Source organism: Mchenga conophoros, linkage group LG19, assembly GCF_057382185.1.
Source record: "Mchenga conophoros isolate Kocher_MC1m ecotype Shallow Benthic linkage group LG19, M_conophoros_male_GT1.1, whole genome shotgun sequence".
In the NCBI taxonomy this organism is placed as follows: Eukaryota; Metazoa; Chordata; class Actinopteri; order Cichliformes; family Cichlidae; genus Mchenga; species Mchenga conophoros.
Window position 1 is genome coordinate 6,699,965 of NC_140544.1, and position 26,127 is coordinate 6,726,091.

The 26,127-nt window shown below is 41.0% G+C and overlaps 2 protein-coding genes across 9 annotated transcripts in view; both read left to right on the forward strand.

The window, feature by feature from the left end:
- larp1b (La ribonucleoprotein 1B) overlaps nucleotides 1-17,069 on the forward strand; it is a 29,378-nt gene extending 12,309 nt beyond the window's left edge. For 2 of the 8 annotated variants that reach the window (XM_085258405.1, XM_085258413.1), the window contains 10 exons: nucleotides 209-283; nucleotides 760-1,119; nucleotides 8,271-8,385; nucleotides 8,621-8,790; nucleotides 9,206-9,312; nucleotides 10,213-10,373; nucleotides 10,529-10,673; nucleotides 11,402-11,511; nucleotides 13,261-13,388; nucleotides 13,697-17,069. In XM_085258405.1, coding sequence (XP_085114531.1) covers nucleotides 209-283; nucleotides 760-1,119; nucleotides 8,271-8,385; nucleotides 8,621-8,790; nucleotides 9,206-9,312; nucleotides 10,213-10,373; nucleotides 10,529-10,673; nucleotides 11,402-11,511; nucleotides 13,261-13,388; nucleotides 13,697-13,969 — 1,644 coding nt within the window. In that variant the 3' untranslated portion in view covers nucleotides 13,970-17,069. The remainder of the gene's footprint in view (nucleotides 1-208; nucleotides 284-759; nucleotides 1,120-8,270; nucleotides 8,386-8,620; nucleotides 8,791-9,205; nucleotides 9,313-10,212; nucleotides 10,374-10,528; nucleotides 10,674-11,401; nucleotides 11,512-13,260; nucleotides 13,389-13,696) is intronic. The other 6 variants (XM_085258408.1, XM_085258407.1, XM_085258406.1 and 3 more) reach the window with 6 other exon arrangements.
- Nucleotides 17,070-17,519: 450 nt separating this feature from the next.
- Nucleotides 17,520-23,790, forward strand: pgrmc2 (progesterone receptor membrane component 2). Its single transcript, XM_085258414.1, has 4 exons — nucleotides 17,520-17,747; nucleotides 17,934-18,459; nucleotides 20,926-21,081; nucleotides 22,913-23,790. The coding sequence occupies exons 2-4, from the start codon at nucleotides 18,117-18,119 to the stop codon at nucleotides 23,008-23,010; spliced, it is 597 nt and encodes a 198-aa protein (XP_085114540.1). The 5' UTR covers nucleotides 17,520-17,747; nucleotides 17,934-18,116; the 3' UTR covers nucleotides 23,011-23,790.
- The last annotated feature ends 2,337 nt before the right edge of the window (nucleotides 23,791-26,127 follow it).

Sequence of the window (26,127 nt, forward strand, 5' to 3'; positions counted from 1 at the left end):
TGGCCATAACAATCAGAACTAGAAGGGCACACGCATGCTTCACTCCGTCACCAGGTTTCATTAAATTAAAAGTTTTCAAACATATTTTCCATCTTTCATCCCTTCCATTGTCTCTCATTTGTTACTACGTCATAATGCTTGTCTTCTCCTTTCCTCTGTGTTTACTGTCAACACCTTTCGCCCATCTCCTCCATCTTTTTCCTGGCAGTATGTCAGTGATGAAGTGTGCATTGCCGGCTCTTCTCTCTCCACATCGCTCCAGCCTCACTGCCTTTCCTCTGCAGTTGAGTATTTCCTCCAGCACTCACTCATCCAAGCTTGTCCTCTGCCATTTCTTCCATGTGCTTCTTTTTTTTACTTAAATATTGCATGTCTGTTTCTTTACTTCACAAATGAACTCGATAGGGGATTAGTTATACCGTGTTACAGCTAAGTCCTTCACAAAGTTATAATTCTGATTTTATGCTTTAGAGAGACGGTGGCGATGAACCTTGTGGTTGTTTTTGGAGTGTGCAGTGGGTGATGCTGATGAACTGAATTGGATTATTCACAGATGTATTTCTGTTATTTAATATAACATTAATAATAGAAATGCGTGTAAGAAACATTGTATTAATGATGGATCAGTATAACTCTGGACTGTTTGTTTGCCTAATATAATTGGATGGCTTAATCACATTTATTATGTGTTTACACCTCGTTTCCAGCAGGTCTTGTCTGTTCCTTTGTTAATGGCTGTGTATTCCCTGTGTTGTCTAGGGGGATAGTAAAACGCCTCCTCCCAGCCAGCAGCCTCCTCCACAGGCAGAGCCCGACCAGGAGGAGCTGGACTTCATGTTCGATGAGGAAATGGAGCAGATGGCGGCCAGGAAGAACAAGTTCACAGACTGTTTAGATGAGGACGACTCGGACTATGAGCTGGATGACCAGGATGTGAACAAGATCCTCATCGTCACCCAGACTCCACCCTACATCCGTAAGCATCCCGGTGGGGATCGGACAGGTAACCATGAGTCCCGAGCTAAAATTACCGCCGACCTGGCCAAAGCCATCAACGACGGGCTGTACTACTACGAACAGGACCTGTGGAAGGGGGAGGAGCCAATCGAGTGCATCAAGGTAAGACGAACGTGAAAATCATACTGTACGCGTTACGTTAATGGTGGATTTTAAAGTCTTAAAGGCTAGACTGTAATACACTCGTATAGCATCAGTGAACGCTGTATATTTTATCTATTTTAAAAGTTTATAGATGACTGAAATACCACACCAAATACTCAAACTCCCTTTTTTTTTTTAAAAATCAAAATAAAGTCATTATCTTCTAGAAGATGATGTATGGATCAAATATAGGGAAAATTATTTTTACCTGCTGGACATACAGACGACCTGCATTTTTAGATCAGTACGCAGCATTTTCTGCTTGGAACTGACAGCTAATAAAAAAGTCTTACAGTCATCATGTAGCGTGTTGGAGCAGGTCTGCCAGAGAGCGGTTAAAAAAAAAAACTGCACTGACACTAGAAAAGAAACACCCAGTACAGACATGCACGTACAGCACACAGCGTAGCAAATCATGCCTGAACAAACCAGCCTTTGCATCTCGCTGCTATTCACAGAATATTGCTCAAGTTTCGTATGTGTTTGCATATGTCAGTTCTAACGTAACATCCATGGAAACATTGACTCTAACTTGATTTTAGACGTTGAAACTGCTTTGCAGTTATTAGGCAATACTCTGGATCATGCTAAGTTAGCTGTCTCATTATCATTCCAGGATTTGTGCTAAGCTTGTTTTGGTGTTGCATGGATGAATTCTTCTGAATTTCTCTGGTGTAGTGGGCTTTATATGGTGATCACATTTAAACTTTATAGTCTGAAATTATTTAGACTTAACACTCGAGTCCAAAAGGTCTAATTGGACTTTGTAATGAGGTTGTTACCAAAACTGAGAATTAATTAAATAAGAACTTTAATTGTAATATTTACAAATTTTAAAGGGTAAGAAAACCTGGTGTGCATCAAGCCATCACCATCCCATCCAGTTATTCAGTCACCATCGCTGTCACAATGTTTGATGGCTTGGAATTCGACATATTTATGCATTATTGAAGGCTATCTAAGTGCGCCCACCCGGCTCTGTGGAATAGGAGGGTCTTTGAGAAGTTAATACAGATCAGGCTATACTACGTATGCACAGCCAGTGGGTATTCAATTCAATTCAATTCAATTTTATTTATATAGCGCCAAATCACAACAAAAGTCGCCTCAAGGCGCTTCATAGATACAGAGAAAAACCCAACAATCATATGACCCCCTATGAGCAAGCACTTTGGCGACAGTGGGAAGGAAAAACTCCCTTTTAACAGGAAGAAACCTCCGGCAGAACCAGGCTCAGGGAGGGGCGGCCATCTGCTGCGACCGGTTGGGGTGAGAGAAGGAAGACAGGATAAAGACATGCTGTGGAAGAGAGACAGAGGTTAATAACAGATATGATTCAATGCAGAGAGGTCTATTAATACATAGTGAGTGAGAAAGGTGACTGGAAAGGAAAAACTCAATGCATCATGGGAATCCCCCGGCAGCCTACATCTATTGCAGCATAACAAAGGGAGGATTCAGGGTCACCTGGTCCAGCCCTAACTATATGCTTTAGAAAAAAGGAAAGTTTTAAGCCTAATCTTAAAAGTAGAGATAGTGTCTGTCTCCCGAATCCAAACTGGAAGCTGGTTCCACAGAAGAGGGGCCTGAAAACTGAAGGCTCTCCCTCCCATTCTACTTTTAAATACTCTAGGAACAACAAGTAGGCCTGCAGAGCGAGAGCGGAGCGCTCTAATAGGGTGATATGGTACTACAAGGTCATTAAGATAAGATGGGGCCTGATTATTTAAGACCTTGTATGTGAGGAGCAGGATTTTGAATTCAATTCTGGATTTAACAGGAAGCCAATGAAGGGAAGCCAAAACAGGAGAAATATGCTCTCTCTTTCTAGTCCCTGTCAGGACTCTTGCTGCAGCATTTTGGATTAGCTGAAGGCTTTTCAGTGAGTTTTTTGGACATCCTGATAATAATGAATTACAGTAGTCCAGCCTGGAAGTAATAAATGCATGAACTAGTTTTTCAGCGTCACTCTGAGACAGGATATTTCTAATTTTAGAGATGTTGCGCAAATGGAAGAAAGCAGTCTTACATATTTGTTTAATATGTGCGTTGAAGGACATGTCCTGGTCAAAAATGACTCCAAGGTTCCTCACCGCGTTACTGGAGGCCAAGGTAATGCCATCCAGAGTAAGAATCTGATTAGATACCATATTTCTAAGATTTTCAGGGCCGAGTACAATAACCTCAGTTTTATCTGAATTAAGAAGCAGAAAGTTAGCGGCCATCCAGGTCTTTATGTCTTTAAGACATTCCTGCAGTTTAACTAATTGGTGTGTGTTATCTGGCTTCATGGACAGATAGAGCTGGGTGTCATCTGCATAGCAGTGAAAATGTATGCTATGTCTTCTAATGATACTGCCTAAGGGAAGCATGTATAATGTAAACAGAATTGGTCCTAGCACTGAACCCTGTGGAACTCCATAATTAACCTCAGTGTGTGAAGAGGACTCTCCATTTACATGCACGAATTGGAGTCTATTAGATAGATATGATACAAACCACTGCAGTGCAGTACCTGTAATACTACAGCATGTTCTAATCGCTCTAATAGGATATTATGATCAACAGTATCGAACGCTGCACTGAGGTCTAGCAGGACAAGCACAGAGATGAGTCCACTGTCAGAGGCCATAAGAAGATCATTTGTAACCTTCACTAAAGCTGTTTCTGTGCTGTGCTGAGCTCTGAAACCTGACTGAAACTCTTCAAATAAACCATTCCTCTGCAGATGATCTGTTAGCTGTTTGACAACTACTCTTTCAAGGATTTTTGATATGAAAGGAAGGTTGGAGATTGGCCTATAATTAGCTAAGACTGCTGGGTCTAGAGATGGCTTTTTGAGTAAAGGTTTAACTACAGCCAGCTTGAAGGCCTGTGGTACATAGCCGATTATTAGAGATAGGTTGATCATATTTAAGATCGAAGAATTAATTAATGGCAGGACTTCTTTGAGCAGTTTTGTAGGAATGGGGTCTAAAAGACACGTTGATGGTTTGGAGGAAGTAATTATTGAAGTTAACTCAGAAAGATCAATTGGAGAAAAAGAGTCTAACTTAATATCAATGGTACTAAGAGTAGCTGTAGATAATATTACATCTGTGGGATGATTATTGGTAATTTTTTCTCTAATGATAAAAATTTTATTTGTGAAGAAGTTCATGAAGTCATTACTAGTTAACGTTAAAGGGATGGTTGGCTCAAAAGAGCTCTGACTTTTTGTCAGCCTGGCTACAGTGCTGAAGAGAAACCTAGGGTTGTTCTTATTTTCTTCAATCAGTGATGAATAGTAAGATGTTCTGGCTTTGCGGAGGGCTTTCTTATAAAGCAGCAAACTATTTCTCCAGGCTAAATGATGATCCTCTAGATTTGTGACACGCCATTTCCTCTCCAGATTACGAGTCATCTGCTTTAGGGTACGTGTTTCAGAATTATACCATGGAGTCAGGTACTTCTGATTTGAGGCCTTAGTTTTCACAGGAGCTACAGTATCCAGAGTCGTACGTAGTGAGGAGGTGAAATTATTAACAAGATAATCGACCTCTGTTGGGGTAGCGTTCAGATAGCTGCTTTGCTCTGTGTTGGTACAGGGCATTGGAGATGATAACAGTGGGTGGATTATATTCTTAAACTTAGTTACAGTGCTTTCAGAAAGACATCTACTTTGATAAAGTCTACTCTTCACCGCTGTGTAATCAATTATTGTAAAAGTAAATGTTATCAGGAAATGATCAGACAGGAGAGGGTTTTCAGGAAACACTGTTAAATGTTCAGGTTCGATGCCATATGTTAAAACAAGATCTAGAGTGTGATTAAAGTGGTGGGTGGGTTCTTTTACATTTTGAGAGAAACCAATTGAGTCTAATAACAGATTAAATGCCATGTTGAGGCTGTCATTTTTAGCATCTACATGGATGTTAAAATCACCCACAATAATTATTTTATCTGAGCTCAGAACTAAATTAGATATAAAGTCTGAGAAATCAGACAGAAACTCTGTGTAAGGCCCAGGTGGACGATAGATGATAACAAGTAAGACTGGTTTCTGAGTTTCACAGCTGGGGTGGACAATGTTAAGCATCAGGCTTTCAAATGAATTAAAAGTCTGTCCTGGTCTTTCATTAATTAATAGGCTGGTGTGAAAACCACACCGCCCCCTCGGCCTGTGCTTCGAGATTTCTGGTAGTTAGAATGGCTCGGGGGTGTTGATTCATTTAAACTAACATAATCATCCTGCTGCAACCAGGTTTCTGTAAGGCAGAGTAAATCAATTTGTTGATCAATTATTAAGTCATGTACTCTGTAGAAGCGATAGACTCAGCAAACCTGGAGCCCAGACTTCTTTGATATAAACTGTTAAGTAGTTGGAGCAAAAATACCCCGAAAGGCACAAACAACTGTGTCAGCATCCTTCTGTTAACTTCCAGCCTTTATATTTTTTAAATAGGTGAGGAGTTGTCAAAGAAGAAATAAGTGTTTTTATTGGTCACAAGTGCTGACTTAGAAAGTCACCATAAACGTTTGTATTATCAGCGAATCCTCCGTTTCCGCCAGATTTGATTTTGAAGAATTTATCCAGGAGAGTTTTCTTGTGTTTCCACAGCTCACAAGTCCTGCTTTAACTTTTGCGTTTTATGCATTGTGTTCTAATTCTAGCAGTTATAACAGTGTTACAGCCACACCTGACATTTAGCACAATATACATGTACCATATTGTTCTTTTAAATTGTGTTTTAAATTGTATTGTTATCAGATCACTGATATGGAAATCACTAACAAATTAACTAGATGACACAGCAGACTGCCACATGATGGATCAGAAATCTAATGCTGGGCTGAAAAATGAGTCTGTGTATGTTTGTATTGTAACCAAAGCACTCTGCTATGGTTGCATTAGGGCTCATATCTCATAACCATTACTGTCTGCACCACCTCTTCAGTGATGATCATTGTGAAGTTGCATTGTCTTACATTTCTTTCTTATACAGCAGGAAACACAATTGCACATACTAGAGTGGATATATAGACGGTATATGATTGAATGATGCTGCGGAGCATTGGGGTAGCCCTTGGTTGCTTTCAACTGTAGGTTTCCTTTAAAGCGTAAGCACTACTGGCACTCATGCCACTTTGACATGAAGACATTGTGACAGAGCTGTTAAACCTCACACCGTGCAGAGGAGGGACAAAAATAAATGCACCATTTACTGTCCACTATACAAGCCTCCAGACTACAGTTGCTTCCAGAGCTCAGCGACCTCCTTTTGAAAGCTGCCTCTTCTGTGGATACAGTGCATGTACAAACTCTGACTATAGGTCACACAGCATTATGCAAGCCTTACATTAGAACAGAACTATAGCACAGCACCAGTGTATATTCAGGTTTTACAACACTACAGCATCGTATAATGTTGATGGCCAAACGTCAGTAGCAGGTCACCATAAATCACATCATCAGTTTAAAACACTTTGGTCCCATTCATCAGCATAGATGATGTAACCTTCAGTTACATGGAAGTGGATCAGTAGGTGAAAAGAGACTTTTATGGATTCAGAACAGAACAGAAATGTCTGCTTGTTTTTTACCAGCATATGAAGGGTGTTCTCGTAGTGGAAGAAAAAACAGAAGCAGACTTAAATCATTTGAAGATGTTTAACGTGGAAACACATTAAAAAATCTTAATTAATAGCTTAGAAGTGCGATTGTTTTCTTAAATCCATATAAAATGCATGCTGGCCAAAGTAATTTAGTTTGTAATTTGCAAGAAGTAGGCTTGTTAATATTATTTTGGTGAACTGATACATTTCTTGATAGCATGTTTTGCCTATTAAGAGACACGGCCACTTTCCTAGAGCGTAAGGGGGGTTTGAAAGGCTTATTTTATCAGGTCAGCTGTTCCAAATAAATTTGAGATGCATGTTAGAAAGTGGGTCTATGATTTGCGTGCATGCGTATGTAAAATTTGAATTAAATGAGCATTAAATTATCATTGACTTTTCTGTAATCACTTACAAGAAAAACTGATGTCAACATGTCTATTAGTGGAGAAAAGTCTCTGTAGTATTAGTAACAGGACAAAAAGAGCACGATGAGGAGTTGATGCACGGGCTGTGGAGAAGTGTTGGGTCAGAAGGTCTACAAAGGGGAACTGAAAGGAGAAAGTAGGAGTCATTAGTTGACCTTTAATACCAAACAGTTAGAGCAGCAGGTTAAACATCAAGAACTCTCACACACTGCCACCTCATCACTGGCAGCGTCAGAGCCGTCCACAACTCACAAAGACAAAAACATATCTGTTACACTCAGCAAGAATCATTTAATCCTGCATCTGTCAACAAACTGGGGCTGTAAAATCAGAGCAGAAATGAAAGCTTGCTGGTATAACGGTGACCAAAATGACAAATGAAGCCAACCACAAAAGCAGAATCAACTATAAGAATCTTTATTCAAGCTGCTCTGTGAAGACGTTTTCAACGGGGTCAGCTCATTCATGGGCTCAAGGGTTGGTCAATAAATAAAGCATGTGGGAAATGTTTTGCCTGAGCACACATGCACCAAGGCCACCTGCATATTTTTCTTCCCCCTCTGTCTGGTGCTGACGTGTAAAGTACAAAGTCTGCGACACATGTGCTGTGTGTCACACAGGCCTGCATGGCTGCAGCTGCTGGCGTGTGAGTGTTTTTTACCACCATAGTGAAGTGTTATCAGTTTAAACAGCCTGTAACGGCCAAATGTAGTATCTGAGGGGAAGTGCAGAAATCCTTTTATTGATTAATTTGACTTAAAATTGAGATTTGTCAAATCAACTAAATAAGAAGATTGTTTTCAGGGCTGCAGTGAATTGCTTCGTGTTGGATCAGTAATTATATTACTTTGTTTAAGAGCTTAAAAAATATCAGCCTCCAGCTCATCTCTTTTTGTTACCTTATCAACAGGATCATTTGTTTTATCTGTGTTCGGTTCAAAGTGCAGCATTTATTGTTGTTTTTCTGCTTGGATAAAAGATGATCTCAAGGCCGTGTTAAAGGAGTGCAAATGGTGATGATCAGTGGTCATCTAACTCTTCTTTTTTTCCTTTCCCCCCCCCTTTTGTCACATTTCTGCTCCCCAGCAGGAAGTGGAGAACTTCAAGAAGCTGAACGTCATCAGTAAAGATGAGTTCGACACTCTCACCCCCAAAGCGCCCGTTGACCCAAACCAGGAAGTCCCATCTCTTCTCATGCCAGGTGGGGTTTGTAGAGTTGTGGTGAAGCAGGTTTCATATGAGCGAGCATCCTGTGTGCTACCTTCTGCAGTTTAAACCACACCCCTCTCACACTGCGGTGCTAGTGTAGGATGTGATTTTGTTTGTATTATGGGCTTTTTTTGTGCATTGTAGACATAAAGATGGTAGATATTCAGATAATTACCTGACAGTAAATATAAATTAATAACTTTTTGGGGCAATGATGGGCTTCTCAGCAGACAGTGGAGCAGAGTTGGCTCGTTCTGTGCCCACAACGGTCCCACAGTCGCCCAGAGCTCACCAACCCCGGACCCCCAGAACCCCTCGCACCCCCGGACGCCAGGACCCCAGCAAGACACCACGTTTCTACCCTGTGATGAAGGAGACCGGCACCATCGATGGACAGGTAAGCTCTCGGTGTCCTTACATACAAGGAGTAGCAAAGCTCCTCTTTATCTGCCAGACTACAGATCAACAGATGGATTGATGTCTGTCAGCAGGCCTGCTGGTGAAACTTTTCCTTTCCCTTGTTTGTTTGTTTGTTTGTTTGTTTGTTTGTTTGTCCTAACTCTTTTTTTCACATGTGCATAACAGTAAGAGTGTGGCCACTCCTACAAATACAAACAGTGGCTGCCGGTTTTCTATTTGTGGTATCACATTGGTTTAAAAGATCAAATATGTAAATACTGAATAAATATATCATTCCTCACTCCTTAAACTAAAATAAAATCATGAAACATACAAAGTAAACTAAAAATGTCAGGCAGCACAGCCGCCCTGTGCCTCATTTAACCAGTGTCCTGTCCTGGTGTTTGTTCCAGACGCCCAGGAAGAAGAAGACGAGCCACAGTTCGAACCCTCCCCAGGAGGCTCACATAGGCTGGGTGATGGACTCTCGCGAACACCGACCGCGCTCTGCGTCCATCAGGTCTGACTTTTTCATTTGAGTGTAATTTGGTTTTTTGCACATTTGGCCGACGGACCAGTTAGCATCCCAATACAAGGATCGCTGCTCCTCCTACGGTCAGAGTTGAGTCAAACGTGGGGTGGCTGTGGCTCAGGTGGTAGAGCAGATCAGCTACTGATCGGAAGGTCGGTGGTTCGATCCTTGGCTTCCCCAGTCTGCATGCCAAATATCCTTGGGCAAGATACTAACCCCAGGTTGCCCTCCGATGCGTTCATCGGAGTATGAATGTAGTTTAGTTTGCACTTGTGTTTAGAAGTGCTTGTATGAGTGGGTGTGAATAGGTGAATGTGGCATGTTGTATAGAGCGCTTTGAGTACTCCGGGAGAGTAGAAAAGCGCTATATAAGAATCAGTCAATTTACCATTTACAATCGCCACCTGATGGGTCTCCAGGTCAAAGTCACGTTTGTTGTTTTGTGGGAACTAAATAGAGAAGTGTTTCATGAGCCGGATGAGCTGCCATGTCAGTGACATTTTCTTTTTTATGGCTGCATTGATGGTGTCTCACAAGGAGCGCTTCCTCATTTCGCCCTGCCAGTCATTCTCCATTATATGTCAAGCAGTTGTTCTGCTTGACATATAATCCTTTTTATGAAAAGAAGTTGGTGCTAATGTGATTTACACAAAGTTTTTTTAAAAAATCAACTTTTGGTGGGGAACGTTCGAGCCTAATTCCACACTTTGTTTTGGGGGTTTTGTTGTCATTGGCTCATTATCACTTCAAACAGAAATGAGACAAAAATCCTGCTTTTTGTTTTGTTAGTCTAGATTTGTTTTTGTAAGGTTTATCTAATAAACTGGCAACTAAATGTTTCCCCGTTGCCTCTCAAACATCTTTTTTTTTTCCTCCATCCTTGCACAGCAGCTCCAATGCCTCTCCATCAGAAGGAGCCCCGCTATCAGGAAGTTACGGCTGTACCCCTCAGTCATTGCCCAAATTTTGGCATCCATCCCATGAGCTGCTGAGGGACAATGGCTTCACTCAACAGGGATACCACAAGTACCGCCGACGGTGCCTTAATGGTACAGAGACCTCTAAAAACCTCCACAAATACTGCTTCTAAGTACTCCTCAGCTCTAGTACACCATCACGTACTCCAAGCTTTGAGAAAGAAGTACCGAAAACAAGATGAAATGGTCACCTTCTCTGTTTCCTGTTCTTGAATTTTTCCCTTCAGAGCGAAAACGGTTGGGGATTGGGCAATCTCAGGAGATGAACACTCTGTTCAGGTTCTGGTCCTTCTTCCTCAGGGACAACTTCAACAGGAAGATGTATGAGGAGTTCAAACAGTATGCTGTAGAAGATGCCAAAGACAACTACAGGTGAGGCGGACATTTAAATCCTGAGCTCTGCGTCTGTGCCCTAGGGATAAGAAGTAAATGTCATTCATTAATGAAGCAAACAGCAAACACAGACTGCTTTGTTTGTGTCACTTATCCACAATTACAACCACACCCTAAAAAACGCCCTGAAGTGTTTTTTGTGTTTGTGTCTCACATAGTGGTGATAGTGACTCTGGAATAACAAGCCACTTCCACAGATTGAAAGACTTATTGATGTTATTCAAGAATTGGAGCGCCTGCAGGTTTAAGCAGTGTCATTGTTCGATAGCATGAGGTTAAAGGTGAACACTGCTTCTGTTGTGACTCTAAAGGGCTTCTCAGTCAAACCTAAATTCTTGTTTAAAGACGTGGGTAGCACAGCCCTGCCTGTTGAAGTGAAAGTGCCTGTAGTGTAAGAGTGTAGCAGCCTCAATGTCTCTTCCTGCTGGAGCTCACCCTGTCTGAACCAGAAACCAGTATACTTGTCTGTCTGGTTCCTCTGACAGCTTCATTACAGCTGTAAATAATCCACGAGAGAATGGAATCCATTGTTGTGAAATGTTGGAGATGCAACTGCTTCGCTGTCAGCGCTGCATTTTCACCCAGCCATTTTCTCACAGTGCATCATTATGTGCACACACTAACGTCTATAAGCAAGGTTTGAAGCTCGGTGATATTAGTTTGCATGTAACTCAGAGTGAAAGGAAGTGTTTGTTGTGTCCCTGCAGGTATGGATTGGAGTGTCTGTTCAGATACTACAGCTACGGTTTGGAGAAGAGATTCAGATTAGATCTGTTCAAAGACTTTCAAGAAGAGACCCTCAGAGACTTTGAGAAAGGTAATAAACATGAAATGTAAACGGGCTCTCCCAAATGTCAGCTGCTGCTTTCACTAATGTAGCAGATTCTTCTGAATAAATCCCATATTCAGTGATCGAGTGTACGAGTGTGGGAAGTTATGTTTTCATTTTGGCATACTATATTAGCACAATTGATCTAAATTCAGACAAAAAATTCAAAATCCGAGTAGAAAAAAGTTATTTTTTACTGTAAAACCCACAAACATGTTTAACGAATCATTTTCATAACTTGAAATGCAAATAGAAATTGTACATTTCTAAAAAATTATGCACAAGTTTTGCAAACAACAAAGTTATATGGTACTATTTACCTAAAAATGCAGCCAAGGCCTCAGGCGTTTTTTATATAACCATTTAAAACTATTTACAGAACAATCAGGTGTTCTACAACAAATAAGAAGACACACAAATTATTTGTGCCAGTCCAAAAAATAGTTTTTGTTAAGCATAAGACAGAGGAGAACACCACAGGCCTAAACCCTTCAGGTCTGTCAGCAGGAGGTGCATCAGTCCAGTTTTCTATGTGGGAACAGCGTTTACACTAGAATTTGCCTTTAGTGGCTTTTTTGGAGCAAATGTGACATTCAGCAGTATAACTGACACACAATACAAAACAATAACTACACAACACACTAACTCTTCTCCCCTTCTCCCTAAACAACCAAGTGCCACGTGTTGCTATATCATTTTTTTGATTGGCTGACATTATAAACTTCAACACCAATAGGGAAGGGGTGTTTTTTCTTTTTCTTTTTTCACTCGCAAGTAGAGAGCGTTTGCTAGCGCTGTCCGTAGAAAACGCCGTTTTTGCCGTTCTTCCCGCGGTAAACCCCCAGCGGGTTAATAAATGCTTCATAAAAACACCAAAATTCTAAACATTCTATTAATATATTCAGTATTTACATATAATTAAATATAAAAATGCTAAAGAAGGCCAACATGTGACTTAGCTTTGGTTCACTTGACCCTCTCAGTTTAATGTGGAAGTGTGTAAAGAGAAGAGGGCGTTAATGTAGTTCTCTCAGTCCATTTCAACACTGACTCAGTGAAGCAAACAAACTGTGGTTGTTTTTGTTTAGACTCAACCAATCTTTATAAAACATTCTGCTACAGTACATGTGGCGTGTATTCCCTCTTACCTAACCACTAATAGTATTTGTTATATTAATTTTATGAAAATGCAAGTATCCGGTATTAGCAGACTAAATTAAAAGAGCTGGCTTTCAGATCAAAGTAGATCTGAGCTGTTTAAATCGGCTAGTTTGGATTAGTACCTGCTCAGCCAAGCGATCCAAGCAGGAGGACTGCATGTAACCAATTGGCTGGTCAGTGGCATCATGAGAGCGCCTCGTTCATGAAACTCAAAACCGCCATTTTTCCAGCGTGGTCCTCGATTCTGATGAAAAGCCACAGACACAGAGTATATATACAGATACATCCTTGCCTCGACGTCCACTTTTATTGTAGCACTTACATTGCATTTAATTATGTCACAGGACACTCGGACGCATTGCTATGACAATGACCATGCACATTAGGAGGTACAAAATTGGAATGGAAAAGCAGTTAATCCAGTGGTTCCCAAACTTTTTTTTTGCTAGGCCCTCCTTTGTTTTTCTTCTTTTGATACAAGTTGACTAGAAAAATGTCCCCTACATTTAGGCATTTGAATTTTACCTAGAATTCAACACTGAATGAAACTGCTCTTCCTTGCATTTCCCTTTCCAGGTCAGCTGTATGGACTAGAGAAGTTCTGGGCCTTTTTGAAATATTCAAAGATAAAGAACCAGCCTATTGATCCGAAGCTGCAGGAACACCTCTCGCAGTTCAAGAACTTGGAGGACTTCAGGGTGGTGGTGAGTGTCTGCTGGCTACAAGTTTGAAAGGATGCTTCATGTTATCTCCACACTAGAGTGCTCTTTACCTGCAAGTTTTATTGGGCTAAATGAATTATTAACGAAAAGAGAAGCTAGCATATCCTCATATAAAATTATTCTAACATCATTATTTCATACTGAAACACTAACAGACTCGGAGCTGCTCAGTCTGCGCCTGCAGTCATAGAACTGTATCATCTGGTCTCAGCAAAAATGAACAATTCTCGTGAGTGATCTATTGTCCCACGCGTAGTTACGCTTTGTTTTCCTGTGATGACTCTCTGCAGCCCCCGATAGGAGACGATGGCAGCAGGAGGAGGCGTACCTCGTCCTCGGCTGGGGATGAAGGGAGGCGTCGGAGACATCCTTCCAACACTACCTCAAAGCCCGCGCAGGCCTCCAAATCCTCCAGCACTTCAGCTGAGTCTGCCTCAGCCTCTGCCGCTGCACAGACCACACCCAAAGACAAAGCCCAGAAAGCAGCAGCGACAACATCTGCACAGGGCAAGAAGACAGAAGCCAGAGCCGGGAAGAAGGAAAGTGGTGCACCAAATAAATGAAGCTCCCCTCCCGTAAGCGTGGGTTTGAAAAGAAGCAAAGTGGGGCGGCTGCAGCGCTCATTCATTTCAGAGGCAAACTGCTTGGGTGTGAAGAGAGACTGAGCGTGGTTGATCCAATTTGATTGTTTTTATCAGTGCATTTCATTTAAAAGCAAGCATAGGCAGCGAGCTTGAATGTGTTCACCTGACAGCTCATAACGTTTACAAAAATAAATGCATTCCCTGCATTTTGCCTTTTCAGATGCCAAACTATTCAACAAATACTTTGATTTCAACAATATGTAAGCCGCGCTGGTCTATATAGGGCTGTTAAACTGTGATTCTAAGTTGCCAAGATAACAGACACTGCACACAGTGTGACTAATCTGATACAGCAGGATGTCGGGCGTTTTCTCATTAAGTAAAATAGTCCGCATTCTGCTTTTTTAAAAGTCTTCCTAATTGATTATTTGGGATTCAGATGTGTTTAAAATTGAAAACAGTTGCAGGTTTGTTTGTTTCTTTTCTTTTCTGAGGATATAAACTTCTGTTTTTATCATGACAATCAAAGTTGAGTCTTAAAGTGCCCATATTATCATTTTATTTTGGGGGGTCTGCTAGATTAGGTTTACATGTTTTACCCCATTCTGTCCATTATTGCAGCACCGTCTGTCTGTAAGGCTCTGCTTTTAGCTCCTTTCTGTCCAGAAAAGCACAGTCTCTGGGAATTTGGCTCCATTAATGCAGTACATGTGATCATGGAGAGTTAAAGAAACAAGCGTGATCGTAACATACACCATGCTAACACTAAACCATAGACAGTATAAGAGAATGATGCAACTTTTTAGCTCTAAAGAGTGAAGCCAGTGTGGAAGTGTTTTATCTCTTTACCCCTTTAAAGCCTACTAGAAGTAACCCTTGATGCTCTTGTCGGAGCCGAGTGGTTCCTATCATATTTCATGCCTGCTTATAGAACAAGATGACTGGGTGAGCAATAGACGGTAGTGAGGTTGGTCTCTACCTATTCAGCTACCCTCGGAGAAACCCGCAAACTATTGTAATGTTCGTCAAACCACGTCTTTATTGATATGTACTGAGGTATCAGACCTCGTCATTAAGGATACAATGAAAGTAGATAAATGTTGTCTTTATGAGGAAAAGAGCTAAAACTATTTGTTTTAAATAGCCACCAGGGGGCGATACCTGTGGCTGCAAAAACATATGGTCCTATAGAAGTCTAATGGAAAAGAGCCCTTGGATTTGACCAGTGAAAACACTTTCCTCAATCACCCAGTTAAAGAAATCCCAGAAGGTTGAATGTGTTCATCTGGAGGTAGCATTTTTTTCTGTGGGAAAAATGTCTCATCCCTCATCCAGGACTGAGAAAGTCACTTGGATGAATGAAGATAATCAACTTTCTAGGACTTTCCTGACGAGCTCACAGTGTCAGTTGTTTATTTTGGGTCATGTTGAATACAAAATTAGGTGATAAAGTTACTCACTCATTCACAAGGTGTCACCACAGCGGGTCGTTCCACATGTTTGATTTGACAGATTTTTACACCGGGTGCCGTTCCTGAAGCGACCGCAAAGAGATTTGTGTCTCCTCTCAGAATTGAAACTGAGATCTTCCACTTATTAGTTAAATGAGGTAAACCACTGCTGTACATTTTGGTCGGGCTACGTTTCAGAAAGGAGGATTATCCAGGGTTTGCTCACTTGTAGGTGACATCACAGTGCACACATTGCTTGCTTCATCAGGCTGTTAGTCATTCACACTCAGGTCCCCTTAGAATTCTTTTCTTCTGGCTTCCTTCATACTCTTCCACAACAATGACAAAAGAGCCACATTAAACCTGCTAAAAAGAACTGTTGCTTTTCTGGGGAGATGTTTAGCAAAGTGTAACCATACTTGTGAATGTTCAGCTCTGTCTTTCATTGGCATCAGTCTGTGTTTGTGCTGCATGGTGCTGCTGAGAGAGCTCGTACCGCTCCCACACAGGCTCTGATAGCAAAAATTCATCATGGAGAAATGTTTATTGTTATTGCAATTTAGAAAGGGAGTGGCTGAGATCAAATGTTGTTGTGTTCATGCTATTGCCGTTTAGGGCATTGACTGTGAGCTCAGTGACTCACAAAGATGCACTAACGCCGTGCACAGTCATAACCTGTGCGTGCCTGTCCGTTAAAAGTGACCGCTACTCATGTGTGGTCACATTACGCCTGTAAGATTTTAGTCTGAGATTTTACTGAAAAGTGAAAAGGTGCTCTTTCACACATGAAGCTAACATGTTCAGATACTGTCAGATTAATGGAAACTGGGGGGGGGGATGGTTGACTGACTACAGCTACAAGGTGGACATTGTTACAAGTCATGGAAAAAAGCCTAGACTGTAAAAGAGGCATTTCAAGTTGTTCATCAGGAGTGAGGACTATTACAGACTAAAGGATAGAGGACAAACCAAAAAAAAAAAACCCATAATAGGGGCACTTAAAATTAGTGAAGGACTCGCACCAAAGCTGCTGCTCCATAACAATGTTTTTACTCTCTGACAGACATTGCAGCTAAACTACAATGTTTTAGTTTTTGTTTAATTTACAGCCTGCAAAAATTCATTTGGGACACTTGACGTCCCATTTTACAACCAGAAGTAGTATAATTTATTTTTATTTTTCCATGTATTTGATGGATGGAATAGTCTTAGGTAAGCATTGCAGTTCTTAATTGCTTTTTGCTATTGAATAAAATAAAAATGTTTAAAAAAAAAAATGTAAAAAAATAAATAAGTTTCTGCTGGAATAATGGGTGTGAGCTAGCATCATAAAACTACAGTATATTTTAGCTTGAAGTTTATATTTTGTTTGAGGCTTGGTGCTCTAGAGCACTTTAATGATTAACTTTCCTTTTATTTCACCAATGAACTTAAAATGTGTTTTAGAGCTGACTTTAATGGGAAAAAAATGTAAATACTATAAAAAATCATTTTGCCATTATTCATTTGATTTTTGAGAAGTGATTTGTTTTATTGGTAGTGTGGTGTTGAGTGTGTTTTTAGGGTAAAGCAGTGCATGTTGATGAATTGTAAAATGCAAAAAAATATAAAATACTGATTGTACAAAATTGTGTTTGTGTGATCTGTCCTACTTTATCTCTCCGACTCCCCTACCTCTATTGGGTTTGTGCATTTTTTTTATTATTTTTTTTCACTGCCAAGTCGCCTATCCTGATAAGCTAGTTTTTGTTGTCAAATCACAGCTCGCACCTTTTAACAGCCTAAAGAAGCAATTCATACTGAAAAGTGTGTGCATGGGTTCGGGAAAAAGCAAAAACAGAACAGCTCCCAAGGAATCCAAAGACACCCTGTGACTTAACGTCAGAAAGTCCAATATTGAGGAATTGTCAGAAATCATTTCCCATGCAGTTTTGACTGCTAACAGTCATGGATTGGCCTCCCCACAGTCTGGATCTCTAGCTTATTGACATACAGCATTTAAATGAGCTTTGAATGTTCTTCAAGAAGCCAGGAGAACTATTCCTGAAGACTACTTAAAGAAATGACAAGAAAGCTGCCTAAGAGAGAACTGACCTCACAGCCCATTGTTCATTCAGTGGGCTGGTTTCAATCATTGTGCAAAGGTACTGTTTAAAAGGTTGGGGAGACCTGCAGTTGGCTGGGACTGAAGAAGTCACTTAGAAGAGTGATAAGACGTTTTTCCCACTGAAAACGCTACGTCCAGATGAACAGAATCAACTTTTTGGGGGTGCCTAAGAGAGTTCAGGCTATACTGAAAAATAAAGGTGATTATAACAAATATTCACTTTCAAGCTCATTAAAATTGTACAAACTCTGCTGTTGCCTTATAATTTGTGTGTATATATATATATATATATATATACACATAGTTGTTTTTGTCTTTTTTTGTTATACACACACACACATATATAGATAATTTTTGTACTATTTTCAAACATATTTTCTATCAGTGTAAGGCGAATCCGCTGACACAAGGAGACTGAAGATCTTGGGGCTCCTGTGGAGCAGTCGCTTTCATTTTTGCCTAGCCGTAGCAGCAGCAGCAACAACGCTGAACCCTCGCTCAACTAGTGGTTCCCGACAGGACGTGAACGCGGCATTGGCCAGGGGCGGGTAGGCGCTAACCGTGCAGTATGGCGGACGATGGAGACAGTTCGAGCGGACCAGTTGACACAAGCGGTGGGCAGGGGGCAGCGGAGGAGTCGGACGGGCTTGGCCTCGGAGGGATGTTGCTGAATATCAGTATTTTAGTTCTAGTAGCGGTGGTCTGTCTGGTGGTCTACCGACGGTGGGGCAAACGGCTATACTCATACGCGGCCCAGGGCGACGAGGCCTCGGCGCTTCCCAAGATGAGGAGACGGGACTTCACTCTGGAGCAGCTGCGGGAGTACGACGGTATCCAGAACCCCCGCATCCTGATGGCCGTCAACATGAAAGTTTTCGACGTGACCAGCGGGAAAAAGTTTTACGGTAAAGGTGAGTGAGCTGTGGGAAAACGACAATCTTTACGATTGCGTGAGGAAGCTGAGGTGTCCCTTCTTGGGGTGAGTTGTCCCGAACCAAAATTTGGGCGCAAACCGTCGGGGTTAGCCTAGCTCTTCGGCTTTGTCTATGTTTTTGAATGGAGTGCTAGCTGTTAGCTAGCCGCTAGCACGACTTTTCTTTTGGGGTTGTGACTACAACTAAAGTTGCAGACGTTTGAACCTTATATATATATATATTAATGTACCGTAAACCTGCGACACTTTCTGTTTAAAGTTATGCAGCCGGGAGATGATTATTACGTTTTAGCATGCTAGTCTGCTAACGCTAGCCTGTTAGCTTGTCGACGTGCACAATGTGCGAGTGTCTGGACTGGACCCGTCGCTTGTTTACAGTGATGGGACTCACAATGCATCAATTCTGTACAGTTTGCATGAATATTTTCACCTCAAATGACCTCAGCACTACTGTACTCGTACTGTATGTTTATTTGCGATTGGGAAAAGCAAGTTTGGGTGCCACTGTGTGAAGTTAAATGGAGTTATAGGGACGAGACTGGCAAAACACGAAAAGAAGATATGACACGTCTTTCACTTAGACAAAACGAATGTGACGGGCCCACAGCCGTCTAACGTGCTACTCTGCATTTTCTCTGGCAAGGCTGAGTCAGCCGTCAACTCTGCAATAAACTATAATTATTCAAACAGCAGTCTCATGTGTCAGTCTGCTACTTCACAATGAGAGGACCGAGCCAAGCAGGCCCTGAATCTGTCCACCTCACCAACTTATGACACACTACCAGAGGCTCAGTGGAGCTGGCAGGACCGTGACATAAACTGTAGTGTATATTAGTCACACTGGATTTAATGCTGGAGAAACAGTTGATAGAAAAGTAAAACAAGGCATAAACTAAATAAATTAAAATGAATAAAGATGTGCAACTTGGTAATGGTGGTGTTTTCTGCTGTTCCATCACCACCTTCCTTGTCAGATCTGATGCATTTGTCATTCATTGTGGCATTAAATAGATCCACCCTTTAATCAGAAATTATATTAAGTCACTTGTATCCCTGCAGTTGTAGCTGTCACTCACAGCTGTTGCTCTGTCTTTCAGGCCTTATTCTGGCACTAATGTGGTCCAGTGAGCGTTTCTTTTTTGTTACACATCAAGTCAACATGAAAAAAAAACAGCATGATTCAAATTTAGTAAATGTCTACGTTGCACACTGAAGTTTCGTGTGAAGTGCACGCTGGAGTTTTATCTCTAATTCTCGTGGTTGGTTGTGAAAGGTAAAGAGTACTCCTTATCTTTGAGTTGATTAGCTCTGCTTCATAAACTCTTAAGCAGTGTCAGAGTGAGCATTGATCTGTGTTGGGTTGCACCGTTATATAAGCCTGCAGAGTTTTCACATGCAAGTCAGATGATTGTCCTCTTGGAAGATGATGAAGGATTCAAAACGTGGAGAAAAACTTCAGGAGTTTTATGAGACTGTATATCACTGGTCCCTTTCGAGTGATAATAAAGTCAGATATCAGAAGCAGAAGTCCCTTAGTGTAACACATGTCCTTATAAAAATTCATCTTGCTGGCAGATGTTACAAGACTGGGCTGTAACAAAGGCAGGAAAATACTGGATGTGATCTGATTAGATTACAATGTTTGTTTGACTAAAGCCCTCAGTGCTAATAATGTGGTGAGTTTTGTTGCATGTCTGGTTTAGAGTAACAAATTGTCATAGGTGACAACAGAGACCTGTCATTTCTGTGACATTTCTACAGGACAAAAAAATTTGTTCTTTTTCTAACAACTGCCTATTCATTGCATCTCTGAAGATTTGCATGATTGATTTTTCTTTCTAATCAGAAGAGTTTGAAGGACTCATTCCTTTTGAGTGGTGTGAACGAGTGAATGTTTGGCATTTCTGCTTGAAAAGTGCCTGTTGACATGATTAAATTTCTGCTTGAGTAACTGTTTAATTGACAGAGTGTTGCAGCCCCAGTTAAACTCTTGTGCAACTCAGGAAATGTACTCCTTAGGTTGCTGATATTGAGTTTCAGATTACAATATGATCATACTAATCTATCTCCAGACTCTAATAAAAACATCAGTAGTGCTCATTCAGCATCTACAATGTGGATGATTTTAAAAACAAACTATTTTTAATGTATTTATTTAGCAGCTTAATGAACACGTTCATGCGTATTTACTGTTCTTGAAAACGTTTAATGTGAAGCAGCTGCTATCGTCACAAGATGCAAGTCTGAGTTAATCATAAAAGGTTAACTTGTTGCTTTACTGCAACTTCATCTGTATACTTTCCCTTATTCTCAGTAAAACCATGTGATGCTTTTGCGCTGCACACACAGTGGAGTGCAAACACTTTGTTGGTTATTTGATTAGTTAAAGGAGATATGAAAGTACTTTAACTCTTACTCATTCTTGCTGTTGTTTGTTTCTCAGATGGTCCTTATGGCATTTTCGCTGGCCGGGATGCTTCGAGAGGCCTGGCCACCTTCTGCCTGGAGAAAGACATCCTGAGGGACGAGTACGACGACTTGTCAGATCTCAGTGCTGTACAGATGGAGAGTGTTAGAGAGTGGGAGATGCAATTTATGGGTACGCTTATGAAGAGAAAATACACTCGTATTGATTTTGCTCAGATTTCACAACAGCACCCATCATATTAAGTGAGGATCCAAATAGCTAGACAGCACTGACTGAGTTTTAATCTTCTGTTTGTATTGATTTCAAGTTTACTTCACTGTCCAAAAAAGCAAGTTGTTTTTTTTTTTTTGCTTTGTTTGTTTTTCCTCGACTGGACCCTCAGGCCTGTCATTTTGGGGGGGGAAAACACTACTTGCAGTCATTATGTAAGTAGACCCTCACTAAATACTCGTTAGTGACTTATTAGGCTTTTAAAGGTGAGTCAGTGGTGGAAAAACCATCAGTGGACCAAATGAGTCAGCAGCTTCAGTTTGCCCCTTCTTGTAGAAAATATGAAGAAGCAGCTGTAGCTAAGAGCCCTTTTCATAACTCATTAATCTGCTAATGAAGTGACCTGCTGTTTATGCCATATGGGCATTTTTTTGCTTTTTGCCGTACACCTACGGTGATGCCATAAAGTGTCTCATTTACTCTGGAAACAGACAAATTACTGTGTGTGATATAAAGATCAGAAGTAGCACACTGTCAAATTATATCAGCAGTTATTTTCACTATGGACTATTTGCAGTCTGTAGTTAAAAACCTGCAGTTAATTAAAATCTTTTTTAAGAAAGGGAGGTGTTGAAGGATTTGAAGCTACAAAATTATTTATACTATTGTTATTCATTGATTATCCATAGACTTGAAGTCATTTCAGCTCTGAATGTTTGTTGGTTGTCTGGAGTTGAAAGAAACTTTGGAGTGAACTTGAAAGAGACATGCAAAAAAACAAAAACCTAAAAAACCCTGAAAATATCTCCCGCCACCACATCTTCAGCAGAGCAGTTAACAACAGGAAGCACTGAAACTGGAAGGAAACAAAGGCCTTCATTTTCTGACATGTCATAATCCAAGGATTATTCTGTGCTCGCTGTACATGCAGCACAGTGTTGGATCCTGTTACAGTCTGTCATTTTAAAACTTTCCTCGTGTGATTTACCTCAGATCTACTGTATTAGTGTCTAATTTTGGACTGGAACTGGTCTGAAGTACTGCCGGGCTTCTGCTTGCTTAAATAACACTTTAAAGCAGGACTGAGCAGCTTTGGCTGAGTTGGTGAATCCCAAACTGCAGTTGATTGACTCTTATAAGAGGATGACAGCATGTCATTTACGCTCAGCGCTGTTCCAGCCCAAAGTTGTATCTTGACATCGAGGGCAAATGTATTCGCTTAAGTATTGAGAGAGGTTTGGGAGCTTAAATCACGAGTTGATTAATTTACTGACATAAAACAAATTATAATGTAATAATTTTGGTTCCAGCCTCAAACACTTAAGCCTTCCCAAACTAAGCCTAAAAACTGAGCATCTTTGATTTTTGGACTGTTGCTGATTGTGTCACACATGGGTCAGATGTCTTGTTTTTACCAGCCAAAACCAGTCTGCTGATTCAGCCTCGGGGGTTCAACGGTCACTTTTTGTGTGTGTGGCTTTTAGGGCAGCCAGCAGACATGCAGGTCCAGATTTCTGTTTCTGCCCTACAGTCATTTATAAATCCAGAGAAAATTAGCGAAGCAAATCAAAGCCAAATCTTTATCAGACATGCAATCCCTTATCTCCAAAATGTATTGACCACGTAAGGCAATTGAATGTACCCTGACCAGCTGTCTGACATTTTACTTGGAAACCCAGCCAAACAATTTTTCCATTGTCCGGTTACTTGTAGGTTAGCCGTCTGTCAGGTGATTTTATTGATCACTCAGCCCTTTGTTTGAGCTTTAAATCTGTTCTGCACTTTCTTCCAGAAAAGTATGACTACGTCGGAAGGTTACTGAAGCCGGGCGACGAGCCGTCAGAGTACACAGACGAGGAGGACATCAAGGACCACCTGAAACACGACTGAGAGGTTCCATCACTCCGACCAAAGCCAGGAGCCCCAAACAGCTGTGACAGGGCCCCCCCAGGCCCCCCTAGACCACTTCCTCCATTTCCTCCTGCCCTATTGGCCTATCTGCCACTCCCTTCTCCTGCCCCACTGGCCAAAATCTTCACTCCTGATTCTGCCCGGTGACATGGCTGCTCTGGAAGGGCAGAATTCAAGTGTAAACACCCAGACCTCCCTCTTCTCTCCATCCCACAGAGATCACCACCAACAGAAAGCGATTGACCGCAAAAACCTTCGAGGAGCTTTTTTTTATCGACAGCAAACACATCTGGGGGCGGCGAGAGGCCTCGTGACATTAGATGTATCTGAAACAAAAACCCTAAAATATTTTAATCATTTGTCTGGGGGAGGGGGAAAGTGTGGTCGTCATGGTCGCCGCAGGGCACGGGTGGAGGCTGGTCCGAGGTAGTCAGAGAAACACATTGGTCTGAGATGATCAGTGGACTGGGATGGGGAAGCGGATTTCTCTCTCTTTTTATCTTTGGTTTAGTCACATTGCAACTGAAACTGCTTCAGCTTCGGACAGCTTATCAATCAATCATTTGATTAATTTTTTTTCTTTTGTTTTTTGTGTTTAAGTCATTGTCTCCCCTTGTTCAGAGGGCAGTGCTGTGGCCTAACCAAAGGCAATTGGCAGGGCGTCGCATTTTCCTGTTGTTTGTAGTGTATGCACTACTAGTTTTCTTTGTTTGTCACCATGTGATTGTATTTGTTGAGTAGCATAGAGGGAGGGCAGGGCGGGAGGGCAAATTTTTGTTTTGTTTTCTCTTTTTTTTTTTGTTTCCTTTTTATTTTGGATGGGAGGGGGTGGAGGGGTCAGAGGTCCTCGCCATATGAAACTTGTTTTGAATCACATCAGATGGACTGAATCAGTGATCGGGAATACAAAGGGAAGATGACAGGGCAGTCCTAATCAATCGACTCAATTGTTTACATGCCTCACAAGCCAGCTGCAAGTCTGTAGATTCCCCTGAAAATGGTCCAAGTATTAATTGTGCCTTATTTTGTTTGTTGTGTCAGTCCTGACCGGTCTAACAGAGGAGGCAAGCAGAAGGATGGAGGTGTAGGCTTTTCCTAGACTCGGTCCCCCAGACTTTTAAGAAGGCATATGTTCTATCAGTCGTCCATGCACAGACTGTAATATTTCCCCACTTCACAAACTTTGTAAATAGTCCGTATGAATTACTCAGTGTTACTGCCATATTTATGTAGTTGATGAACTCCATATACGTATAATGCTATGTCGTATTGGCCAAACCCCCCCTCCATTGTTTGTTTTTTTTTGTTTGTTTTTTTGTATTTCCTTCTTTGCGTTCTAAACTTCTTTTTAAATGTGGATGAATTTCCAAAGGGGGGGAAAACAAAATACAAGGAGCGTTGCAGTGTGCTGCAGGGTGGGACCGGGAGCTGTTATTGCAGAAAATGTTTTTCAGAGCCGTTGCTTATCCTGTAAATATATCTATCATTTTATTAAAGCATGTGCAACAACAAAGTGAGCTATGCTGAATTCCCACCACATGTATTTAAATGTTGGGCGTGTGTGTGTGCGTGTCTGCGTGACAGAAGCAGGAAGGGATTTGTTCATGCATAATAAATCAATTTGGTTAATAATTGAAGATGTCTGGAATTTATTTGAGATGCGTGATTGGATCGCTAGCAGGAACACAGTTTTCCCGTGTTTTATCACTGTCTTTCCATCAGTCCTGTTTGCTTTCGTCTGACAGCGATGGTGGGGGAACAGTCATGCTGGGTGGCACATGCATGCAGTAATTAGAAGTTCTGTAATATAACTAAGAAGAAAAAAAAAAAGTGCTAAGAGTTTCACAAAATGTGAAGCTGCCTCTAGTAAAGTAAAAACCTTTGTGTTTAACTAGGAACTAAACTTACTGTTTGATACTGCAATAATTTTAAAAAATCTATATGTTGAAGGAAATACTTAGGGTGATGTTAATAATGAGCAAATAACAGAATATTTTTTTACTTCATAGGATTTGAATGAATCACTCAGCCTCATCAGGACAGGTTTGATTTGCTTGCGTAAGACAACCCATACATAAGATATCCCAAGTAGTTAAAATGTGTTTGCATAAAACTGAAACATGACTTGGGTCAACAACACTAATATTTGGATACCGTAGCTCGCTGGTACATTAGCATCAACATTTATAACATGCAAATCTTTGCAAAAGCTGAAATTCGGCCTCCCATTGCTGCACCCTCTGCACATACTGGAAATCTACGCATATATAAACATACTGGATTAATAGTCTTGTGTATGCAAACATTTGCAGTACTGAGCAAAAGTTTTGAAACATCCTTTGGATCCTGTATGGAAGGAAAAACAGTTTGTACAGTTCTAATGAGCTTTGAAAGTCTGTTTTGCATGAGGACCTTTTTTCTTCAACAGAGGCTGAAATCTCTTAGACAAGCTTTCTTGTGATTTCATTAAGCACGAATAGGAATAGTCAGGAATAATTCTCCAGGCTTTTTGAAGGACTTTCAAAGCTCTTCTTTGGATGTTGGATGCATATCGTTCTGATCTCTATCAAGCTGATCCCACACTGCTTCAATAATGTTGAGGTCCAGGCTCTGGGGAGGCCAGTCCATGAATGAGTGTTTTTAGTGATTTTTACTCCACTTCGTGTATAATTTCCCTATTTCAGCCTTTTCTTCCTATTTCCCTTCTCTAAAAACGCCTTCCTGACATTAACCCCTCCATAGAGAATATTTCTGATTGTCTTTAGCAAGCAGCTGATTGATCATCTAACGGTCCAGATGCACGTATCATGATTTTTCCAGTTTCTTACAGACTTTAAGATACTGTCCGTTTGTCAAAGATCATTTTTAGGTCTGCCACGTCTTTTCTCCTCCACTTCTTTATTTTAATTTATTTCTTAAGGACACATTGCACGTCATGCTGAGACATGCCAAGGTTACAGCTGATAGCTCTTTTGGAATCACCTTGTTTTTACCAAAAACCTGTCAAACTGAATTTTTTATTCAACATTCAAGAAGTTTATTGTCATATACACCACAAAACACAAGTGGATACGCAGAGCAATTAAATTCTTACTC